The sequence below is a fragment of the Pungitius pungitius genome, chromosome 8, assembly GCF_949316345.1.
Source record: "Pungitius pungitius chromosome 8, fPunPun2.1, whole genome shotgun sequence".
Classification (NCBI taxonomy): Eukaryota; Metazoa; Chordata; class Actinopteri; order Perciformes; family Gasterosteidae; genus Pungitius; species Pungitius pungitius.
This window is the reverse complement of record NC_084907.1, coordinates 3,525,762-3,550,887: the sequence shown is the minus strand read 5'-3', so window position 1 is coordinate 3,550,887 and position 25,126 is coordinate 3,525,762. Positions and strand designations below refer to the sequence as shown.

The 25,126-nt window shown below is 46.6% G+C and overlaps 1 protein-coding gene across 3 annotated transcripts; it reads left to right on the top strand.

The window, feature by feature from the left end:
• The first annotated feature begins 389 nt into the window (after positions 1-389).
• Positions 390-25,126, top strand: mtss1 (MTSS I-BAR domain containing 1). Of its 3 annotated transcripts, XM_037490379.2 has the most exons (15): positions 390-1,268; positions 9,514-9,575; positions 11,243-11,316; positions 15,583-15,667; positions 15,951-16,042; positions 16,125-16,199; positions 18,928-19,085; positions 19,184-19,291; positions 19,441-19,538; positions 19,712-19,790; positions 20,248-20,418; positions 20,952-21,053; positions 21,295-21,445; positions 21,571-21,597; positions 21,796-25,126. In XM_037490379.2, exons 1-15 carry the CDS (start codon positions 1,197-1,199, stop codon positions 22,929-22,931), a joined length of 2,490 nt encoding a protein of 829 aa, XP_037346276.2. In that variant the 5' UTR covers positions 390-1,196; the 3' UTR covers positions 22,932-25,126. The 3 variants fall into 3 exon arrangements, with proteins under 3 accessions (XP_037346276.2, XP_062420100.1, XP_037346277.2); XM_062564116.1 differs by lacking the exon at positions 21,571-21,597; XM_037490380.2 differs by lacking the exon at positions 20,248-20,418 and having other exon boundaries at positions 392-1,268.

Genomic DNA, 25,126 nt, shown 5'->3' with positions numbered 1-25,126 from the left:
CACAATAGAAATGGCAACAAAAATATCAGAATCAGCCTTGTGTCCGTACATACAGAAGGAATTCTTCCATTGAATATACAAAAATACATACATGCATCAAAAACAACAGTGACAGTCTAAGGGAGAATATACTGCCAACAAATAACTATGCTTGCTTAGTGCCAACAATGTTAATTAATCAAATGGATAAGTATTTATAACATATTAACGTCACATATTATCATTCCAAAATTGGCCATCCTGCATAATGAGTCACTTTTAATTGCATGTTTAATACAATGTAAAATTGTGAAAGCATCATATTTACTAATGCTATTTTATACAAAGTTGTATTTCTATCCTCGTTTAGAGACGAACTTCTTGAGTGCTTCTATTGTGAAACCCCGGGGCCGGATGTGCGTTAGCATCACGGTGGCTAGCTCGCCGCGGTGTTTGGGAGACGCTCTCATTCACTCCACGGCCAGGACTCCCGCTGGAGGAACTGGAGGCAAACGGCTGCTCGGCTCGTCACACGCAACCAAAAAAAAAAAAAAAGAAGAAAAAACAACGCGAATTACCCCGGAGAGACACGTCACGACACAACGACGTCTGTGGATTCTGAACCCGAGCTGGACGTCGGTTAAAAGCCGAGTCGGTCTCCTTTTTCTTTTTTGGGGCAAACTGACTCCATGTTTAGGAATTACGCACACAGGTTGCTAGCGGAGTTGATGCTAACCTAGCTAGCCGAGTGAGCTAGCGGTGGTTAGCTGTTTTTTTCTTTCTCATTCTTTTTTTTTTAAGCCCCCGGGGTTGAACTTTAGCACCGACACACGGTCGGAAGCTTCTCCGGGACGGTGTGGCGTGTGTGGTTTCGGGCACGATGTGGTGTTTTTTCGGACGTTTGTCCAGTTGGCCGGTCGGTAGCATCGGCTGACCGAAGCCTGACGTTAAGTCTCTCGGCTGCTCGCGACCTGGAATTAACTCCTGGATGTTTTTTCCACTGCGGGTTTCTTCTTCTTCTTCTTCTGTTTTTTAAAGGTGGACTTTGCCCTCGGGGTGTTGTAACTCCCCCCTCCCCTCTCTCAATTAAATAAAAGAAAGGCTCCATTGATACGTTCTTTTAGAAGAAGAAAAAACGTTGGCTAGAAGTTTTAGTTTTTTTTTTCTTTTTGGAGGTAAAAGTTTTTGGAAGTTTTTTTTCCAAAGTCGTGTAAAAAATGGATGCGGGTATAGAGAAGGAATGCAGCGCCTTGGGAGGGCTCTTCCAGCTCATCATGAACGACATGAAGGTACAGAACAACTTTTACTTGTCTTTTGCATTTTATTTTGCAGATATCATATTTTCTTTTAATGTACTCTTTCTTGTTTATTTTCGTCCTGTGCTGTTTCTTTTTTTTAAATGTATGTATTTTATGTTGAAGTATTTTGAATATTTAGAAGTTGGTTTTTCAAATGCAACTTTTATCTTCTCCCTTTGGCCGTTCAAAATACACTTTATACACCTTTACTCCCAAAGGCACTTTTAAAAATTCAAAACAATATTTACCAGATGAAGATGAGTAGCTTTATGGCTTTTCTTATCCCTGCATTGCTTCACTGAACCTCGTGCACTTCCTTTAAAATGTACGACTTGCATTTCTTCCTTTTTTTATTATGGATGTCACAACCATCCCATCTCAAGTGCAAGAGAGACTTCTGGGACTCTTTTATTCTAAAATTACAGCTATCGAGCACGATGAAAACCATTGTGTTCAGACTGGCTGTAATTTTAGAATAAAGAGTCCCAGAAACGAATGAGTGATCTCCCAAGTGCTTCTATATTTATAAAGCAAGAATACAGGTTATTATTGTCTGCGTTCGGGGTGACTGGATGCGACTGCTGTTGATTGGGTAATGAGTGAGCAGAGGTTAGAGCTGGAAGAGGGCCATCTGAGATGAAGGGGGGGGGGGGGGGGTCCACCAGCTGGGTGCTCCTTGATGTTTGTTCAGCAGGCTGCCCTTTGCCGCCTGTCTGTCTGTCTCTCTGTCTGCCTGTCTCTCTGTCGGTGTTTCACTGCTCTCAGATGTTCATCGTTAGCAGACTCTCCCCTTTCCAGTCGGCCCTGAACACAACTCGATTAATGAACATCTGCATTAACAATTCTGCTGACAAATGTGAGCCTTCCGCAAACATATTTGATAAGCAAAAATAAACTGCAATACCTTGAGTGGGGCCAGAATAATGCTGGTTTCTAATGCTTCTTTTGATCACATTTAGAAGACCCTTATATTCCTTTAGGGATGTTAGATCAGCACCATAAGGTGGTGGATCAACACGTCTGTGTTTATCATTGTTTTCCAGCTTCTCTAAAGAATGTGACCTCATAGAAACAAGAATGTCTTGAGCTCAGCTCACAGTGAAGTCCTGAGGTTCATCCCAACATCAAACCAATTAGTTGCAAAATAGTCGTCTGGTTTGATTGATTATTCGGCCGTTATCATTGGACAGCTCGTGATGCTGATTGGTGGTCGGCTTGTTGTCTGAAATGCTGCGTTACGAAACTACTTACTGTCGACGAAGACATTTTTATGTGTTACTCTGTTACACAATTGTCCCCATGTGTCATCCTGAACTTGTCTTTTGTGCAAGACTCGGATGACATATTCCAGCTCGGGTCCATCAAACTACCTGCACAACCTCGTCCTGACACGGCTCGTTTCGGCCCGTGGAAACATCGGATGGTCAGCAGATAATCAACGTACCCTAAAATCGACACTCTGCCTCCGGCTCGCCGCCAGCTGTTAGTGGTCAGCAGACGCGTCGAGATCACGTCGAGCAGCGTCAGCAGTTAGCAAAGCTCGTCCCACGTAGAGCGGCTCCTTTTCTACGTCAGCGTGCTAATGTGCCTAATCTCCTCGTGGTTTCGGACCTTCTGAGGAAACGCAGACAATGGACTCGAGTAAACCTTTTAAGTTCCCAGAAAGTTAGTGCCGGGCGTTAAACGGACAGGACGCCTTGGCCACCAAAGACTCTGCAGTGTGAGAGACACGCTGTGCTCGTGCGTCCGGCGCGGTGTGGAAATGGATTTCAACACACCGCAGTTGATGATTCAGCCGCCAAACGCGCGCATGCTGCATGAGAGGCCTCCACGTACGCACAGCCGCTTATTTTAGATGCTTTTTTGTTTTCCCTCTCTTTTTTTTCTCCCCATAACGGATGCAGCCACTCAAACGCACGGGGCGGTCAAGTCAGACTTTCCGAAATGAGGAGAGAAACCTTCTCCTTTTTGATCATTTTATTTGGTATTAACGTGGTGGAACTTGCAGTGAGGAGAACACATGAGTCACGTCCGCTGTTTGATAACAGGGATTGTGTTTGTTAGGTGTGTGTGTGTGTGTGTGTGTTAGGGAGTCGGGGCATGCGGCACCACATCCTAGCTCTTTACCAACATGGCACATAACCAACGGGGGAATAAATCCTATATAGTATTGAACTATTTCACATTCAACAAATGTTGCATCTCCTTGGGTTTGAAAATCGCTTTGTTAACAATAACTATATTTTAAAAAGCACCTTTTGAAAAACAACACAGCACCACGATCGTTTAGCACGAAGCCACAACGCGTTACGGCACTAATGAGGCCCACAGAGGTTGAATAGAAGAGGTCACTCTGGTCAGGGAGCACGGACTAAAGGAGAGCATCACAGGACCTGCAGTCAGACGGCTTATTGATTTCTGCCTCAGCGATATCAACGAGTCGTCGACCTCGCTCTCCCCCACGCTCCCGTTCGCCCTCCATTACTTGTGTGTGTGTGTCCTTCTGGTCGTGGCTCCGAGAGGGTCCGATGAACATTTCGGTGTTAAGTTTATTCTCCTCGTTAACTCCACTTCAAAGGATCGCTCCTTGCTTCGGTGTATTAAGTGATTAGTGTGTGTGTGTGTCTGTGTGTGTGTGGTGTTATGGGTTCATGCATTTATATGCTGTGTGTGCGTTATGCATCCTGAGCTGTGTACTGAAGGTGAACTGAGGCTGACACGGCCCTGGCGTGTGTGTTTGTGTGCGTAGAATAGCAAATGGCTTTCAACACAGAGTGACTACCTTGTTCAGTTTCCACACACACAAACGCGCACAAACACTCCCTGCAAATACAGGCCATAAATGAAGGCGCTGTTGTCAAGACTTAGTCACATCTGTGATATAGTTAAGTGTGTGTGTGTGTGTTTTCTTAAACTTAAGAGAAGAGTCACTGCTGACAGAAAAATATTTAGCCTCAGGTGAATATGGGTGTGGACACACACACACACACAGTGTGTGAACGCAGTCACTGCTGGTAAACTGACCAACAAACACATTATGGAAATACACACACAAGACAGAAGGCTGGAAGGAAATAGGAAAGAACTAAAATGCAGAATGAATTGAGGTCAAGTAGCTTGTGCAAAATATTTGTCAGTTGCGTATTTAAATCAATCCACTGATATGTAAATAGAGAATCGTCCGTCTCTAATTCAAAATGTGATAATGTGATTTATTGAACTTCCTGCTGCCTCACTCAGCAGCCGGTTGTGTGGTTGACTCGCTTTGTGTTGACAAAGGGATCATTAATTAAACCAAAAGCAGTTGAACACTATTTGCCGTCGCATGTTGAAGGTCACAAGGTTAAAGGTCACCAGGTTCACAAACTCGGACCACTGGGACGGACGTGTTTTATTTAAAGATTACAGCTGCAGAGTCGTGAGTCAGTTTTATGGGCTAATATTTTGCTTTCAAGAAACCAATTTGAATCTTTCGGGCTTCTGGATTTGCACCCTTCACTAAGTCCCGCCCTTCCAACACCGATTAGCCAATCCAGTCCGGCGCTGTCCAGACCCCGATTTTAAACTGTTTTTGCTGCTGAATCCGTTTGACACCCTTGTCATATACTGTGTGAACCCCTTTATTGACCTCCTTCTGAAATGGCAGTTTTTTCATGAATCTTATTATGTGTGCAGTTAGTGGGCGGGTGGGCGCCGCGGTAGCTTTGGGGGGCAGTGACGGGATCGCATGGAAACAAGGATGCATGATCAGAAAGACACAAAAGAGACACACAAATGGTATGCAAAGATCCAAAATAAACAAACACACTAGTAAACAAAGTCACATGGAGATCAGCTGCCTTTTACTTCCTCCTCCACAGTGCAGAGAAGCCGTGGCAACAAGAAAAACAAAATGGACAAAGGCATACTGTGCTGCTGGTTGAAAACGGAGAGAAACGATTCAAACAAAAACTGCTATAAAACAGACCTCAGCTTCATTCCTTACAGAGGACCATGCGCCAAGTATCAGAGTCACTTTAAGTCCACCACACAAACCTGAGCACACTTAAGTTTCCTTATCTTCTCATCCGGTACCTGTGCTGATGAGCCTGCAGACACAGTCATTCACCACCTGGTTCCATCAAACACCTTTTAGTCCATATTTATCGGGTTTTAGCCTTTTAAAAACCATTTGAAGAAGCATTGGAGAAAGTCGACCCGCGAGCAGACGGGACGAGCAATGACGAGGAAGCGGAGTAACGAGGGGGAACCCGTAAATCTCTCAGCTTCAGGCTCTCGTCTGGAAGTCCACCGATTTGAACCTGCCGAGCTGAGGGGTGAATCCCTGCCAACTTCGCACAGAGAAGAGAGAGACACCACGGCGCCAAAGCAGAGCGAGCGACACCGCGAGGCCGGCCACCTAAGAACAATGAGGAGGACCAGTGGAAGGTCCATTTCCACTCCATAAAAACGCTCATTGTCCAACGGATAAAGGAGCAGTACAACACTGAACAAACCATTAACCTGATGTTGACACACACACACACACAGCCTGTCACCCCCCCCCCCCCCCCCCCCCCCCCATCCCTCTCCCTTTTTGTCTGCCTGTCCACAATCAACCAGTACAGCTCAAACAAACCATCGACCCGCTGTTTGAACAGACTCACCCTCTCTGGCTGCTTTAGAACGGAGGCCTCAGAAGGCACTGAGCAAAATGTCATTCTGTGTAACATGGTTTATAAATACCCAACATTTAGCATGAAAGAAACCCGATCCCCATGAGAGCAGGGACGTCCTCGACCAATAAGAGGCGCTCGATGGATTCATCATAATAAGAAAGGAGGTCGCCGTGAGGCGAAGTGCATGAGAACGGAGCCCCAACGTGGATCGCTCTTGAAAGTCAGAATGCAATCGGACAGTTTCGATCTCAAACTGGTTCCACAGGAATTTTTGCGTCGGCACATTCTTTTGAAGAACTCCTCCACCTGTGTGATTAACGACATGAGACCTATTCCAGTATTCAGAGCGTCATGTGTTTGGACCGTAAAGGAACGTTTTGACAGAGCAACACGTGACGTCTTTGTGGATGGTGGTGACTTCTGGTTCCCAGAGGGGGGGGTGGGGGGGTCGCGGGAAGCTCAAAATGGAAGAGAAGTCAAACCCATAAATCGCGTGCCTCCGTTTCACCACGATTCTGAAACCGGTTCCCTCTCGTTATTTATCGCACCTGGTTGTGCGCAAAAATACTTTCAACTCCTACTCAAGAACTTCTCCGAAACGTATCTGATATGATCTGGAATATCAGGAAAATAACACGACACACACGAGGGAACCAAACTCTGACTCATCACCGGCTCTCAAGGCCTCGTTCCTGCAGCTTCCTGCGGACGGAGGAGGAACCATCTTGGCTTTTCTCTTGATTCTCCATAACCGGCTTCTCAAGGCCACCGTTTATCTACGGCCCCTTATTCAGCCGTTGCTATTCCAGTGTTACCAGCACCGGTGTGTGTCGTCTCGTCGTGTTACTCCGACCTTCAAGTTGAACATTGTACACACGCTGTGTGTTTGTGTGTGGGCGGCTGTGGCGCACGGAGTGGAGAGCGTGGAGCGTGCGCCGAGAACCGCAGGGTTGGCGGCTCGAGTCCTGGCTGCTCCGTGTCAAAGTGTCTCTGAGCGAGACCACCCGAGACAACCCGACCCCCCCCAACTGCTACCGACCGGGCGAGCCTTACAGGAGCACACTGCTCCCACTGTGTGGGATGAGTTAAAGGCATCATTGGAATGACGTGTAATGTGTGGATGAGGTGACTAACTGCACGGGTCAGAGGGATTTTAGCTGGACCTTTTTTTATTTAGGTTACAGGCGTTGGGGCTGTTTCCTGCTTGTCGTCTCCCCGAAGCAGAAGTCACTGATACGGCGAGCAGCGCGTCTGGGTGATTGTTGCTATCTGAATGCTGTGAAATGTAGTTTTCAGCTGCGATGTTTCTCCTGGTCTCAAACATTTGCAGACGTGGAGATAAACGGACTCCGTATTCTAATCTCAGAGGGTTCTAGAGGCCACCGAGCGCTCTCAACGGGCTGTTCTGATTGGTCCGGACCTCACAGGACGGCAATAGATTTTTTTTTTTTTTTTTTTAAGTCTTGTCCATTTAATTATTGTTACCACTAACCTAGGATGTTGCTTTTGTTTATATATTTATTTGATCGTCTCGGCTCGTTGGTGAATGTCGACATGCCAACTTGTTGTCCCGAACACGTTAACGATGTGCAGATACGAATCTGGGTGTTACCGTGAAAACGGGCCTTGAAAACACATCACATTCCGTGATCGTTTACGATGACGCTATCTGTCAGTATTGCCACTTTCCTGAGACGTTTCTTTCCGCAGGTCAGCGTCGGATTATCGCTTTAAATGACACCGACTCAAAGAGCGCAGCGGCTCTCGTTTCTTTCTGCGCTTCGGTCCCCACCTTCAGCCTCCTCCTCCTTCTTCTGAGAGTTTGCAGCTGCTTCGTTGGCAGCTGTCTCGTGGAGCGCTTTGGACACAGTCGGTGACCCCCGGCGGGGCCCCCGGGAACCCGATTTAGCCACAACTGCTGTGAAGCCCCCCCTGCATCCGACGCTCACTGTAAAAAAAAACAAGAATCCAGCGCCGCTGGGATGTTTCGTCTCCGGCAGAGCGGGACATGCGGCACAGTCACAACAGACTCAACGTGCCGGTGGGAAGCGAGGAGGGAGACTTTCTGCACTCCGGGTCGTGGCTTTGTAGAGTAAACTTCATTCTTTAGATATCAAATGTCACACAAAGGCCATATCGGTTTGTTTCTGCACAGAGGAGGGGATTATTTCTTACTGAAGGCACTGAAACGTCAGCGAATCGTCAACTGGGAAAACCAAATAAACCCAGAATCCATCAAATATATTGAACAAGAGGGCCGGAGGGTGACGTAAGGCGGAGGGAGGGGGGGCAGAGGCGGATTTATACATAAGACCATTTTACACGCATGGATTATCTAAAAGATTAAAACAATGGTTTTGTTGGAAGGAGAAAAAAACCCCTCATGAAATGAGTATTTTTAGAAAGATTATATTATTTAAATGCTTTCAATTCAAAAATAAATACACCATCATCAAATCTAGAAGTGACTGCCTGAAATTGCCCAATTCCATAACCGCTAATGATTTCAACTCCACTTTCTGGGGGGGTTCGGGCCCAGAGGCGTTCAGCCGCTCACCTGCAGTATTTCACGGCGCAGTGCTAAATCACCGGGGCGAGTAAACCCGTCGTCCCCGTGCCGTGTGCACGCCTGGCCCGCCGTGGAGCGGGGGGTGGGGGGGAGGCTGGGCTGGGCTAATGGCTTTAGCCGTGTGGAGCTAAGAGGCTAATGTTGCGGTGCTGGGGGTTAAATCGGTATTATCCTCTCTGGGGGACAGTCGCAGTGACCCGGTTCAGGGCAGAGGGAGCGTGGTTCTGTTTCCCCTCAGCTCCAACAGGGCTTCCCTCTGTTATTATTATATTATTATTATTATTACTGTGTTTACTTGAATAAGCAAGTCCAGCAGCTGTTGGTCAACTCAAGGTCAGAGCTGGTCTGAGATTACATCATAATCGTACGAGCCCCCCCCCTCCCCCCTCCCCCTGAAAGGGTTTAAAGACCCTTCTAATGTCCTCCTCCAGCTAAAGCCTTTGAAACCCGCTTCTCCATTGTAATGATGTAATGGTGCCTGTTAACGACAAACACATGAACACATGAAACGCGACATGCAGTCGTGTGTCTCATTGGGAGAAATCCCAACGTCCAAATGGCGCTCGCAAGGCGAGCGGCGGCTTGTTGGAGGATCAATCATCGGGCTCGTGAGACACGCGGGTCAGTCAGGGGTCTCTCTTCCTGCTCTTTGTGCGTCTCACACCCCGGATGCTCATTTAGATCCGATCTATAATTTCATTTCTTTTCAGAAGCAGTACTCAAATGTTATAATAATAGGATGAAAACTAATGAGATCTACTATATATAATTTACTCTCATAATTCCCTTTTTGAAGGTTTCTATGATGGGAAAAATTCAGGCATGAAAAGGGTTTTGAGAGGTGAACCCAGAGAGTTTGGGCAAATCTATTGAAACGATGCATGACTTATTTCTGCAGTTCGGTTTGGCGTCGCCCCGTTCAGACTAATTCTTTTTTTCTCTTCATTTACACTTTGAAAAAACGTAGGTATCGCTGTTTAATGTCTTCGATGTTCTCCGTTCACTGCAGGCCAGTTACCCAACGTGGGAAGACTTTGTGACCAAAGGAGCCAAGCTACAATCACAGCTCAGGTAAAGCATGCACACACACACACACACACACAGATACTAACAAAACAACACACTCGAGCACACACCCCGAGGCTAACACAAACGAGAGCCCACACTGATGTCAAAGACCCAGTTGAAGTTGGCTCGGTAGCCTTTTAGGCGGCACAGTAATCCTCGGCCGACGTTAAAGGTGGGTGGAGTTGTTGTGGTGCGTTCAGGCTCTGTCTGGTGAAAAGGAGCACTGGGTGAATAGAGATTCTGAGACATCAAAGAGGGAATCCTGAACTTCTCTGTACATTTAAATTCATAATAGTGTATTACTTTTATTCTGGATCTTTTCAGACCTACTTAACAGCTTGTTGTTGAGAGAACTTCTGATTACTTCACCAGAACCTCTTGAAAGCAGGAGGAGCTCTCGGCTTCCTGTTGTTGACTCATTGTTAAACCCGGAGAAACTTCCCCCTGCTCCTTATTGTTCTATAGGCTGCATTAAGGCTGCATGTGTTCAGACCTCTTTAACACACACACAAATAGGACATCCATGCCAGTGCTTCCCCGAGCTAACTTCTGCTAAAGTTCAGCTAAAGGACCCTGTGTCTGGAGAGGCAATTACTAGACTAATATTATTCAGGCTGGTAATTATAAGACGTACAGTGTGAGATCTGTAAAGAAACCCGTCCCTGTTGTTATGGATCAGTGTGTGAGACGCAGCGGAGCATCTGTCCTGTGGGCCTCCTGGTGTCTCCATGAGGAATGTGGGACCGCCAAGCCTTTCCCACAGCGCCACCAGACCTCTCAGGCAGCTGGGGATCAAACGTGTGTGTGTGTGTGTGTGTGTGTGCGTGTGTGTGTGTGCGTGCGCGCGCGCACTCAAAGCCACAATGGTGTGTTTTTATCTTCTGCCCCTCAGTGTTTTTGTATTTTTTGTTGTATCCGATAAGTTGTCATCACATTGTAGGGTTTGGTAGCAGTAGATTGTAGAACACACGTGTGTGTGTGTGTGTGTGCGCGCCTGTGTGCTTTGGGTCTTAACCTGGGGGAGGATTTTCCACTGAGATCAGACACAAACTATTGCAGTGTCATCTGATCGTCTTAGTTAGGCTTGCCGGGAAATGTGTGTCTGTGTGTGTGTGTACAGGTATAGACACACACACACATTGCCTGTAATGGAACACACACACACACAGACAATAGATCCGTTGATGATGATGTGTGTGTGTGTGTGTGTGTGTGTGTCTCCAGTTACACACCTAACACTGGCCTTTGGAGGGCCACCAGCCTCGTGTGGCTCCGTCGATCCTGCCTCCAAAATAAAAGCTCTTTGTTTTTTCAGATGTTCAACTGCAGACGTTTTGCAGTTAGTGTCCGACTGTGACCGACCCAATGCAGCTACGCTTTGATCTGAACCGAAATAGATCACTTAATGACATCTTCATCACGCTGCCTCGTTATCTGCAAATATAAAGTCACATGACTTGCTTGGTAACAAGCAAATCTCTGTTTATTATACTTCTTCTCTTAAGTTAATGTGGGTGGGTGGCATGGTGTACAGACTGTGGAAATGCTCGAGATAAACCTTGTTAATTCTCAACATAATGTGATCGTACCGGGGTCAGAGGTTACTAAGACTACTTCCTGTGTACTTTATGGATTCAGTCCATTGTGTCTGATGTCAGTACTTTTTCCAGGACGACCATCTTGGTAACCGGAGCCTTCCTGGATGCTTTTCAGAAGGTGGCAGACATGGCGACCGGGACGAGAGGTACACACACACACACACACTTACTATACTTACACTTACTTCTATACTACACAAAGGGAAGTGGCTTCCCTCCTGATCTGTCAGTGGTTACAGTGTGATCTTTCTCTGCCTCTTTTTTATTAGAAACGGTGAGATCATGAGGGAACTTATTAGCTCAATTCTGTGTGTGTGTGTGAGTGATAAAATGTAGAAACCAGTGACAATCAGCTGGAGGATGAAATGTTTCCGTTACGTCTGTCTTCTTCTTCTCTGTCCCTGTTGTCTGTTTCTTTTGTTTTTTTTCTGTGTGTGTCTCTCTCTCTCTCTCTCTCTCTCTCTCTCTCTCTCTCTCTCTCTCTCTCTCTCTCTCTCTCTCTCTCTCTCTCTCTCTCTCTCTCTCTCTCTCTCTCTCTCTCTCTCTCTCTCTCTCTCTCTCTCTCTCTCTCTCTCTCTCTCTCTCTCTCTCTCTCTCTCTTATTGTCTCTGTAAAGTGACACAGTGAGGCCTCATGTGCAGCTGCCTTGTTTCAACCCGGATTAAGTTACTCACGCACACATTTCATAGGGCAGGGCGGTCGTGGCTCTTCAACGCTCCAACATTGTGTAAAATGCTTTACTTCTGCTGCCATTTAGCCACGAGAGCCACGTCGGGGGGGTCGGGGCCTCGGTGCAGACTCGTCAAGTTCAAGTTCCTCCACACCGAACTGGGGAATTCACTTTCTTTATGAAGCTGAAGTTATTGAAGCCACCCGAGCTGCCACGATGCCAACAGAACATTTTCCTTTATTAAATGAACAAACTGAATTAGAACCCTCCTCCCAACATGAAGGCTTCTTCTTCTCTCCTCCGAATACACGAATCAGTCCTGAGATTACAGGCCTCATGGACACTCGGACGGGGACTGACAGGACTCTGAGAGCCGGGGCTTTGTCGAGGTCGTCAGCTGCCAGCATGCTTATGTAACTCTGCAGTCACTTGGTATTAAAAGGGAAAATCCAGCAGTGTGTGTGTGTGTGTGTGTGCGTGTGTGTGTGTGTGCGTGCGTGCTTGTGTCTTGTGGACCTGCTCCGTCACGCCGCAGCACAACCACATCGAAGCAGAATGCAGATTAACGACCGCAGCACGTCACAGGACACACCGTGTGGATCACGCATGCTTACATGTCTGTATCTCTCTGTTACACCTGCACCACGATCTACAGCTGCTGACTTTTAATCATCTCGAGTCTCTTGTGATCACTTAAAAACAAATGTGGTTTTAATGACGACTTTACACATGTTATCAAGGCGCCTCCTGGGCTTACATACACACACACACACACACACACACTCTTAAACTCTTTGTGTCAAAAGTCTTGACAGCATGAAAAAAAGTTAATTGTTTTCTCCCTTTCCGCCCCTCATAACACATTCAGGGTTTGGGGGGGACGGGGTGTGTGTGTTTGTGTGTGTGTGTGTGTGTGTTTCTCTCTCAGAACCGGTCTGGTGGGTCTGTGCGTGAATCCTGTGGTCGGTTTAAAGTGTTTGGAGGTTTGGCGGCAGCTGGTTTTGCTTCAAGTTCATCACTTCCTCGTTGTGTGCGTTGGTGTCGCGCTGGAACACATCGGGGTTGCTGATGACTTGAGGTGTACTTTGTAAGTGCGGATACCTCCCCGGGGGCGGCGAGTGCGTTGCGTTGCTCAATCAGTCACTCAAACTCGGTCTCCTCACGCTGCTTCCTGTGAACCGGCAAACGACTACTGAAGACGACTCGGCAGTCGTCTTTAACGTCACTGAGATAACAGGAACGTCCTCCTCGACTGGCACATTGTACATAATATTGTACATAAGTGGATGTAGCCATTCACACATCACCTCCACTGATGCTATGCTGCCTTGAGTGCGGTAAATTTCGTAATCACTGGATCACTAAATCACTAAATCACTGGATCACCTGATCACTGGATCACTCGGCTCGTCGGCTTATTTCTGAAAAAGTGTCTTCCCCTCGTCCCGTTTCTCTGGCGGTTTCACATGAATCGTCTCCAGTGGCAACTGGGGAACAGTTGACGTCTGTGGCGTCATGGGTTCTTTCAACACACACACACACACACACGCACACACACACACACACACACACACACACACACACGGATCCCAAGACAACGCACAGAGTGCTGACTCGCCATAACAGATCTCCCTCAGGTCGACTGTGCACGCCTTCTAGATGATCGGGTCAGTTAATCAATAACCGGATCAATACAAAAACGAGGACGGACGCTACTGTTCTAAACTGGAGGTTGTTGCCATGGTGACCAGGACCGGAGCAATACATTTAAGTGTAGTTTCTGCACATAAATCCTTTTTTTTGCGGGGGGTTCTGTTCCAAAATCAATCACTTTCTGACTGTAACAATGTCGATATTAATTGATTTTCTTCCCTCCATGTTGATCTGTTAGAGAGGGTGTTAGACCGTGGACAGACCGACCAATCAGGAGAGGGCAGCTCTCAGTCGAGATGTAAACAAGCGTATCCACCATCTTAAAACGCATATGCAAATGAGGGGATCTTTCTATTCATATTTTATCTGAATCCAGCAATTGATCAATAATGCAGCCTCAGGCTCCACTTAAACAAGGCTCTCCTAACTTTGTGAAATAAGATATTAGAAATTAATTGAGTCAGGACCTGATTGATGCGTTCATTATTGAATTCATCGCCGTATGCCAAATGTTATAAAGCACCTTTTTTTTTTCTCTTCCTCTTTTTTTCCAGCCGGTGTCAACGTTATACATATTCTTTTGATGGAGAGAATGTTTTCTGCTAAGCTACGTAGCCCAAAATATGTAGACACCCAGTGAACCCAGTGACCTTATGCTGCAGCTGATGTCTTAGACCACCAGCAAAAAAACACGTAAACCGATGCGGCGCCTTCAGCACTTAAAAACCAGAACGCAACACCGTCTAAAACCAAACTGACTCCCTCAGCGAGTCTGTCTGATCTTGTCGGCTTGCATTTTTCTCCGAAGTCGACTCGGAGCTCCATTAGACATGTCTGAACACAAACGCAGCGCCTGTAGTGTGAGGACACCTGGCCACAACACACACACACGGCATGCTTACGGCATCACACATGGCTGGGCAGTGTGCTGTCATTCTGAGGATTTTTTAAATGATGTTTAAGTGCAGGATGCATAAGACCATCCATTAAAGGATCCTTCTGTTCATTACAGTCTTATCGTGGTGTCAGAGTTGGACTCTGTGCATAGAAGTAAAGTAAGAGTCCGACACTAAACCCCTAAAGTGATAGAATGCTTCATTCTTACAGTCCTTCAATCAGAGGATCGACGGTTCGATCAAAGCTCAACATTGCTGCCTTTTTGTTAAGCCAACCCCCCCCCCCCCTAAACATTGCACGACAGAGTGTAGAAACCATATCTGCAATGAGTTGATGTCTGTTCTACTTTTAATGTTTTTTTTCTGAGCTCACAGCTGCAACAGGGAGGGAAAGGCAAATAAAACCAACACACCTCGCCACACCTTAAACGTTTAACCCACGCCTCATACCTGTGTGTGTGTGTGTGTGTGTGTGTGTGTGTGTGTGTGTGTGTGTGTGTGTGTGTGTGTGTGTGTGTGTGTGTGTGTGTGTGTGTGTGTGTGTGTGTGCGCTCCGTTCTCCTCCCTGTGTGATAATGAATGTTTTGGAATGGGAGGGAAGGAGGAAGAGAGGCAACGAGGGAGGGAGGGAGGAAGAGAGGCAACGAGGGAGGGAGGGAGGGAGGGAGGGAGGGGAGGACTGATGGAGGATGGAGAGAAGGTCGGCTGATGGAGGCTAGATGACACACAGGAAGGGGGGGGGGGGGGAAGTGGGTGCAGTCCAGGTTCCTGCTCCTCTTGGAGGTGTTGGAATTGATTTGGATCTTATTCGTAACTCTGGTGTGACTCAGCGTTGCTGTGTGTGTGTATGTGTGTGTGTGTGCGCTCATACATGTGTGTCATTATGTCATTAATTGGATTTAAACGTTATTATGATAAAACTGTTGTAAGTTTGTGTGTTTTGTGAAACCAACGAGGCTGTTTGTGAAGAGAGGCGGCCTCCATGTTACGCAATACATTTCCACACCAGTCATAAGATTTTAATCCCATTGATTCTCCTGAATTCCTCCTCATTTCAAAAGACCTAAAAGCAGCAACCTTATTTCCTATCTCCAGTTCTTCTAATGTTGATCTTCATTTTGACACCTCGTTGTTTTTGTTGGTTTAGGAAATGGAACTCATGGGGTTGTTGTTGTTGTTGTTTTGTTTTCCAGGGGCCACCAAAGAGATCGGCTCAGCGCTGACCAGGATGTGCATGAGACACCGCAGCATCGAGTCCAAACTCAAACTGTTCACCACGTAAGACACACACACACACAGTCAAGAGAAACAAATAAACACTTCACATAAAATCGTAGGATTGAGTCTTTTGAGTTTTTTAGGTTTTTCATAAAGCAGAAATCTTATAATATCTCATATTTTATGATCTTGTCTTCTCAAATAATCTGTTTCTCATATATTATTGTAAATGCAATAATTGTAAAATGAAATTCATAAAAATCCACGTATAACTTATAGAGAAATGTCAAAGAGAAGTATATTAAGGGTTATGATTGAGACCGTGGAACTCTTTGGGTGTCAGAGCTCTCTCAGAAGGCCTCGTCACGCCGCTGGAGCTGAAGATGGAGGAGTGGAAAAAAGTGGCAGGTCAGCTGGACAAGGACCACGCTAAAGGTACCCACAGACACACACACACACACACACACACACACACACACACAGCCGAAACACTTCTGACGTCTTCTTCTGGGTTCAGAGTACAAGAAGGCCCGAGCGGACATCAAGAAGAAATCGTCGGACACCATCAAACTGCAGAAGAAGATGAAGAAAGGTGAGAATTAAACACAGAAAAGCAGATCAGGTTTTTTTTAATCAGCTGTGGAGCGGATCTGGTTTACTTCAGAGGAGGAAGAGACCCGCTGAATGCGATAATCCTGCCGGGTTAACGCGAGGAGTCCTTTGATCCTCCATGTGCTGAGATCAGCGTTTTCAGACCTCTGCGTTCTGCTCCGCCTCCTGTCAGTCAACCACGAGGGGAGAAATAATCCCTTCAAAAACAGGTTCCCGCCAGAATAAAGGCTCCCCTTCCGTGTTTTATTTAGTCTGGTTTGAAAGCCGCGGAGAGAAGCTGGTTTCTTTCTGCTGGTTGTGAACATTTTTAAACTTAACACCGGTATCAGAAAAAAAACGACTTTGTTTGAGTTATTTGCCCTGACTCAGGACTTAAAGGTTCTAAATGACTTGACAGCTTTCACAAGAGCCGACATGTAGAAACTTTAACTCCGTGCCAGCAGCCGATCACATGCATCAGTTGTGAAAGGGGGACAGAGGGAGTGGATGTGAAGCCTGTTGTTGTCATAGGCTGAACACACAAAGTGGACGTAGGTCGGTCCGTAACCGGACTGAGGAGAAGAGACGCTCCAGACCTGTCAATCACAGTAGCCCCGCCCTCAGGCGTTCCCTTTTGTTGTGGCACATAATGAATGAAGAGAGTTCTTGGAGTTTGTAACCGGCAGGGTGTATTTTATTACAGAAAACCCGACCTTTGATCTAACGCGGTGGTTTAAAGCAGCACACGCCCTTCGGTTGCTATAGCTGCACCTGGCCTAGCCGCCATCCCATAATCAAAGAGACCAACAGCCCGCCAGGAAAAGGCTGGGGATGGACGTGTGTGGTGGGAAGAAGAAGAAAAAACGCCCAAACACACACACACACACACACACACACAAACACCAAGAGACACACAATCTAAATGAAACCTTGGGGCCTTTTACATAAATCTCCTTTTTCGTCCCCCTCAACGAATCATGTATGCAAATGCACACACACACACACACAGCCTCAGTGTGGACCCGCCCATGCTAAGCAGAGCGACGTCTGATGTGGGTTTTACATCTCAACGTGTTTTCTGCCTGCTTTCGTTCTCTCTGGATTCTTAATGAACTTAATCAGAACGTCTCTGGCGTCCTGCTTCTTGTTTTGCTCTTTTTGGTCATTTAGTTTCACGTAAATATCAGTTGGTGGATCAACTTAAGGTGGAGACGACATTATGATCACATGAAGGAGGGAGAAAACAACGATTCAGCGCTTTTTATTATTCAAATCAAAGAGGCGTCAGAGAGACAATTCTTACACATTTTATTTTCCTGTATGTCAACATAACAGCACGACATTCCTTCATCATTTTAACGCAAAAGACGCAGTTCAAGCGATTAGTAAGAAAAGGGATTATAATACTTTCAGCTGAAAACGTAGCGGTTACATTCAATTCATACCAATAAACCTTCCACCCCAATTTGCACTTTTTGAATCTGCTGTAATAAAACAAAAGTAAATTCCCAATTCACAGAAAAAAGGCCGAAGATGGCTGGAGGATGTAATCATGAGAGAGAACAGAAAGAGGTCAAAGGTGTCGAGGGAAGGCGGTTGTTTTAAAAAATTCTGAAGAGGAGTGAAGCATCGAGCTGCTGTGAGAGTTTATTCATCGCAGAGTTTTCTAAATGTCGCATTAATGGCATCTGTTTGCTGTGTTGACCTGATTGTGACGGAGGAAAAGAGGCCGACGCTCCTCATTGGTCGATGTTGCAAAACATGGTTGATTGTGTGTAGTAAAACCTCTTTATTTGTATATAGTCTAATACACATTTCACTGATGGTGTTTTAGTCCCGATGATTCTTAGTTTGTGTGTGTATGTGTGTATGTGTGTGTGTGTGTGTGTGTGCGCGCGCTTCACAGGATTTACTGCCTGTTTTTTCGGCTTCTTGAAGGTAGAAAGAGGTTTTTGTTTCTCCACGTTTGGAAAAGGATTTAAAAATATTGAGAGAAGAGTCTGGGAAGGTCTCAGGGAAGAAGCTCGTCATCACTTTTTAACATTTTTTATTAAACAATCACGGTGCTTTCATGTGTCAGTGGGGAAAACGGGCTAAAGTAAAACTATTTATACTTCAATGTAAAACAAACAATCCCTCAGGAGTTACCTTTCTCGACTTTTCTCGAAGTTTTCTCAACTTAAAAAGTAACACTTAAAAGTTATCTCAAGGACTGATGCGTGATCTACATGAAAGTATAAAGTACCTGGTTAAAGCATTAAGTACCTGGTTAAAGTATTGCGTGCGAGTATTTTCTCTGCGCTTCGTCTGTTTGACCCGATCGACACACTGCAGCTACTGTGTGTGTCTCATTATTTACGAACGGGGGGAGGTCCACTGTTTTTGCACCCCTTTAGCTCAAATGTCATAGTGTGAGTCTAGTGTGTGTGTTTAGTGTGGTGCTGTGCTGACCCCTGCTGGTAGGATCGAAGTATCACAGCCTGAGGGTGAGTCTTGTGACTCTGACACCTGGTAATGTCTAACTGGACTCAGCTGGTGTGGTCATTTGCTGTGTGGGTTGTTGTGAGTCTGTGTGTGAGTGGTTGTGAGTCTTTGGTATGCGTGGTTGTATGTATCAGGTCCTCCTAACAAACGTCTGTCCAGGTGAGATTTACATTTCATCTCCGGTGAGATGATGCATTTGGGATATTGTATATGTACATTATGGATCTTTGTGTGTGTGTGTGTAGGGAAGGACGAGGTGCGTGGCCAGCTGGACAACGCGCTGCAGGACGTCAACGTGCGCTACGCCGTCCTGGAGGAGACGGAAAAGCGAGCAGTGTGCAGAGCGCTGATAGAGGAAAGAGCTCGTTACTGCAGCTTCGTCAGCATGCTGAAGCCCGTACTGGTCAGTGTGTGTGTGTGTGTGTGTGTGTGTGTGTGAGAGAGATTGATAGCCTTTAATGCCTGTTAAACCACAATAATCACACGTGTGTGTGTCTATAGGACCATGAGATCAACATGCTGGGTGAGGTGACCCATCTGCAGACTATTCTGGAAGATCTCACCAACCTGACGGCCGAACCAAATAAACTCCCCCCGTCCAGCGAGCAGGTACCTTCCTCCGACTCTGACTCTCTGACTCTCTTCCTCTGACACTTGCACCTCTAGCACAACCCTAAACACACACACACACACACACATATGTACCTACCGTATGTACCTTCAAGTGGCAAATAGGATGACTTTGTGTTTTGTTCCAGGTGATATTGGACCTGAACGGTTCTGATTTTAACTACAGCTACCAGACTCCTCCCGCTTCTCCCAGTAACACACTGTCTAGGAAGAGCAGCATCAGCAGGTAACACACACACACAACAACCCACTCATCACATGTTTCGTATCAACCTTCAACCCATGATATATTCCTATTATTATTGAGTTTCACTTTAATTTTGAAATTCCATTTAACTTTGATGTGTTCATTAGATCAAAGTCTGTTTGTGCCATTTATTCGCAAATGTTTTTTTACAGTAACTTCCAGTCTGGATCGGTGAGACACGTTCCCTCCCTGGACTCCATCAGCTGTGCAGTGGATGGAGAGCACATCCAGGTAACACACACACACACACACAGTGTGTTTACCACAGCACTTTTGTCATTTTTGCTCAGAAAGTAGAAATCAGTATGTTAAAAGGTGTCAGTTTCAATACCAGCAGAGATGTTTGGATGACCTTTAACCTTTCTATTCATACTTTGAAGTGTATTGCCAAAAGAATATGGACGCCGGATACTTAATGTGTGTCCTCATGCTTTTTGGCCATGTACTTTATTGTGACACTGATTTTATCATTTCCTTTCTAGGGCTAATTCATGTACGAATGTTTTGTATCTTAAAGGTGCATTTCACTTGTATTATAACCACACGCAACGCACACGCAACGCACACGCACACACTGACGCCCCTTGACCCTCCCTCCAAGATGGCAGTTAGCTGTGAGGATCTCCAGAATAAAAGCTTCTCACCGTGACAACGACCACCATCCGCTCTCACCCTCTCCTGTGTGTAGCGCTGCTCCTCCCCCTATCTGCTGATTGGCTGTGATGAAACCGGGCGCTCCCTCAGCGAGGGCAACTCCCCCTCTCGCCTCGGTCGCCGGGGCAGCCGCGGTTGCTACGGTTACGCCGCCGGCCACCACGCCGCGCTGAGCCGCCACGTTAGCCGCAGGGATAAGACCACCGTGAGGAAAAAAACAAAAAACAAAACCCCAACTATGACATCACTCCCGGAGCGAGCGGCGCCCTGAGTTCTTGCTGTTTAAACGTCCCATCCCACCCTTCACCGTGTCACTGGTTACTCCATCAGCCCCACCCAGACTCTCTCCATCAGCCCCACCCAGTTCGTTCTCATCTCACCTCTAAAATGTTTAATTCCCTCACACATCAAAGCGTTCGTCTCACTTCCATCAGAATAATGTCGCTGTTTTCTTGTGATTAATGTTTTATTTGCCTGTTAAGTGTCGATGGAAATAAAACAATTTTGTGTGCTTAAAAAAAAAGAGTAAATAAAAATAAAGTGTGTTTCTCCAGTGATGTGCTGAGACTCTAGAAGGGATTTTATTAGCATTAAAAGGTGTGAAAAGTACACAATAATTTCATTATTATTATTACAATAAGGAGTTTTAATTGAATGCAAATAGCAATAATAATGTGTAATAAAGAAGATGAGTCTCACTGTCCGTTAGATCAACTCTGATTGGTTCGTTTTGGACAGGAAGCCAGCGGCGGTGGAGCAGAAAACGGCCTGTTGGCTCCGCCCCAAAGCGCCTACTCCCACCACGCAGAGCGAGCCCGGGCCATGTCCGCCTCTGGGAAGGTAACCAACGTCACTGCAGATCTTCACCGGAGGTCTCCTCTCCTTTCACTTCCTCCTCTCCTCTCTCCTTGTTTCCTGGTCGCCTATCCTCATTTGTCTCAGTTTTCCACATTCTGCTTTTCTTGTCATGTTGCCTTGAATCTCTCCTTAAATCTTCTGTGTTCATGTCATTCTTAAAATGATTCATTATACTTATACACTGTATAAAGACCTAATAACCCTCTCTCTCTCTCTGTCTCAGTCTTGTTCGGCCCGCGATCAGCTGGCGTTGACGTTGAGTGCGTTGAATTCGGACGCCCCGAGGGACAGCAGGGACTCTCTGCACTGCTCCAGCGGCTACAGCACTCAGACCACCACCCCGTCCTGCTCTGAGGACACCATCCACACACACAGTGAGCACAACACACACACACACACACACACTAGCCTCCTCTGTGACCTTTCTCCTCTCTGGTCCGTTGTGTTCTCTCTGTAATTCTGTGTTTTTCTCGGCTAAACTTCCCTCCTTCTCTTCCAGCTGTAAAGAGAGAGCCTCCCATCTATGGTAGGTCTCTGACCAGCTGTCTGTCTGTCTGTCTGTCTGTGTGTCAGCGAGAGGGTCCCATAGTGTGGTCACATCCTCAAACAGCTTTTCCTTTCTGAGAAATACCTGTAATGCAAAGTGTGACCTCAGAGTACCGTCCTCCATGAGTACAACAGGTGTGGTTGTGGTTTCCTGATACTTCCTGTCTTCTCTCTCCAGTCGACTACGAGTCCATCTCTCTCCACGGGGACGCCGACTCCTTCTCCCTGCACCACCTCTCCCACGGCGGCGGAGGCCAGTCGGACTTCGACCGGTCCTCCACCATCCCGAGGAATTCCGACCTCAGTTTCCAGTACAGGAAGTTCGCCCAGTCCAAGCGGCCCGCCTCCACCGTCAGCCTGCTGGCCGAGCCCGACTTCATCGGCAGGTCCGCCCACCAACCGGCGTCGCACACGGCGACCATCCGCCGCAAGCCCTCGTCTAAGCCGGCGTACCGCCGCGGCACCATCAGCGGGGGGGTCCCCATCCCCATCTGCACGCCTCAGGTCCCCCTCAAAGCGCTCGCGGGGAACGCCGGCAGCGAGGAGAACGTCTTCGTGGTGCCCTCGGCCGCAGGAGCCGGAGGTTTGGGTTACAGCAAGCTCTGCACCTCCACCCAGAGCCTCAGCGCCTTGCCCCCCCCCTCCTCCCCGTACTACCAGCTGGTACCCGGTCAGATGCCCATCCCGGTGCCCACGCCCACCGTGCCCTTCATGCCGCCTGAGGGCGGCAACGCCAAGCAGCAGCAACAGAGACAGTTCCACCAACAGCAACTGCAGCAACATCAGCACATCAGCCAGCAGCGGAATCAGCAGCATCGCAACCAGCTGCAGCAGCACCACCACCTCCAGCAGCAGCAGCAGCAGCAGCAGCAGAAGGAGATCCAGCAGCAGCAGCAGCAGCAGGAGATCCAGCAGCAGCAGCACCTCCAGCAGCAGCACCTCCAGCAGCAGCAGCAGCAGGAGATCCAGCAGCAGCACCATCACCATCACCAGCAGCAGCAGCATCACCAGCACCATCAGCAGGCACTGCCTCAGCAGATCCTGCAGCACCACCCGGATCAGGAGCAGAAACAGCTGTACCAGCAGGCCTACGCCCCCCAGGGAGAGCCCTCCGTCCCGGGCCACAGCACTGACCACCAGCTCCAGGCTCCAGCGCCCGCCGGCCCGGACCAGCAGCAGCAGCAGCCGGAGCCGGCGGCCCCGGAAGGTGGGGGGGGCGGCATGCTGAACCAGATCCGATCTGTGAAGCTCAAACGGACCCTGACCAACGACCGCTCCGCCCCCCTCCTGCCCGCCCCGACCAATCGCCAATGAGGCCGACTGACTTGCTTTCGACGGAACTCATCATTGCTGGAACTCAACGTGTCTTATTTCATTTCTAAGGATCTGCTTCCTTTTACGCCGTTTAGTTGCTGTTTTTTAAGACATTTTTTGAGACTTTGTCATCATTTCATTTCCCCGTAGCCTTTTTTCTTTTCCTTTCATATTTGGATGGTGTGCGATTTGTTCTTTGTCTGACCCCGTCTTACCAACAGAGCTGTTGGTTGCTTCATCTGATTGTTGTTTAGGAAGCTGTCGTTCCTCTTTTCCTTCCCGGGTGTGTTTGATTTGCCTTTTTTCCTCCCAGGAGGGCGGGGTTTAGCCGTTGGCCCCGTAGCGCCGCTGTGTCACCTGGATGAAGCTGTGTGTGTGTGTGTGTGTGTGTGTGTGTTCCATCGCCGGTCTGTGGGTCAGCGTCGGTCCCGTAGTAAATCCGGTTCTGTAGTTTGTAAATATTTTGGAACCAAAACCAGCGTAGAAAGAGGAGGTCGCTCACTTCCTCCTCAGCTTCACCTTCAAGTGGCACCAACTCCCCCCCCCCCCCCCCCCCCCACCCCCCCTCGAGGGATGCCAAATGGATCCGCTGAGGGCCACAGCTGGTGGGACAGGGCGGCAGATGTTACTGCGTTTGAGAAGCAGAACAATAAAGAGACGATTATCAGTCACATCGCACAGAGAATCGATTGGTGTGATCAGTCGGTTCTGATATTTGCTTTAAAGCATGAACATTTGTTTTGATGAATACATCTTATATTTAAGGAATTGTGACCCAGATTTGATGGAGAAACTTTTGATTCTGACATCAAGCCTATTTTTACATTTTTTTTGTGTCATTGGTCAACAAACGCATTACGTGGCCGATAAATAACACGAGATGTCAGAACAGAATTTAATTCAATTTTAGGAACCTTGTCTCCATTAATGTTTGAGAGCTCAGACAAAATAGTTTTTATTTTTGCACAGTAATTTCCAGTTTAGTTCATCTCTCGGTCACAATTCTTTAATGAACAAATTTAAATGAAAAATGTTATTTGGATTTTTTCATTGGCCTCAAAAGTTAAGAAAATAAGTTTTTGCACAGAAACTTAATAATAAATACATTTTCTGAACAGATGTTGTTAAATTTTATATTTTAGATCATCAGACAGCATTCAGTCTGTAACCTTTGGTCATTTTTAGGTTGTGAAGAGATGTCACATGTTCCTAAAGTTGTCAATTAAATTTAATTTCTGATCCATTTTCTGTTCGATCCACTAATTGTTTCAGCTGTAATCATTTATTTTACCAGGTTAACCGAACATTTCCACATGTGGAACATCTGCTTCCATCCTTCACCACTATTAGAAATACTTCCGATTAAAACCAACAAATACCTGATCGTCGGATGTTTAATAAAAACAACGCTAGGATTTGATTTTGTTTGAGTGTTTAAATTCAGCACTGAGGAGTTTGTTTGTTTGCTTCAACGTTTAATTTCCATCTCCAGTAGTTTGGTTTGGCTCCAATAGCTGGTTCTATTTGGATCCCAAAGATGTTTAGATTACTTCATTTGTTGAGCTGTAATTCACATAAATCTCTTATTTGATATTTTAGCTCCTCTGCTTCTTCCTTCCCTCTTTTCCAGCTGACATCACATATTTAATGTGATATATTTATACAAACAAAAAGTCGCAGATGTTTTCAATATTTCAGGTGTTTTGCTCGTTGCTCATTTTATTTCTCAGAAAATGTCGAGGTTTGCAGCAGGCGTTAATTAAGTTTTATAGATTCTAATGATTAAATCATAGTTTGCATGTTACATTTCCCACTGAGTGGCGACGTAAATGAAATTCCATAGAAGACAGTGAAATGTCAGATGCATGCTGGGAGGGCCGAGGTCATGACCTCCCGAGTTGACCAGAGCTGCAACCAATTATTTTTATTCTCTCTAAAAGTTATGCTGTATTTTTGTTGATTTATTGATTGGGCAACGTGATAAGATGTTACACAATTGTCGTCACTCGTTATATTTTTGTATGAAAAGTTGAAGGGAGGAAACTTGATGTTGGAGGCTCTGGAAGGTGATTGGACGTCTGGGAGAAGCCTACGAAGGTGTGAACTGACGTTTGGACAACATGAACCATCAGAATTAATGTTCTGTTCCTGTTCGCTTTGGGATCAATGAGGATAATAATAATTCATTCATCCAT

What these genes read in the sequence shown, in the direction of transcription:
- mtss1 (XM_037490379.2), top strand. Translation starts at nt 1,197, where the DNA reads ATGGATGCGGGTATAGAGAAGGAATGCAGCGCCTTGGGAGGGCTCTTC. An exon ending in GCATGCTGAAGCCCGTACTG is followed by an intron (nt 19,086 to 19,183) that starts GTCAGTGTGTGT and finishes GTGTGTCTATAG; the next exon opens with GACCATGAGATCAACATGCT. An exon ending in CCATGTCCGCCTCTGGGAAG is followed by an intron (nt 21,054 to 21,294) that starts GTAACCAACGTC and finishes TCTCTGTCTCAG; the next exon opens with TCTTGTTCGGCCCGCGATCA.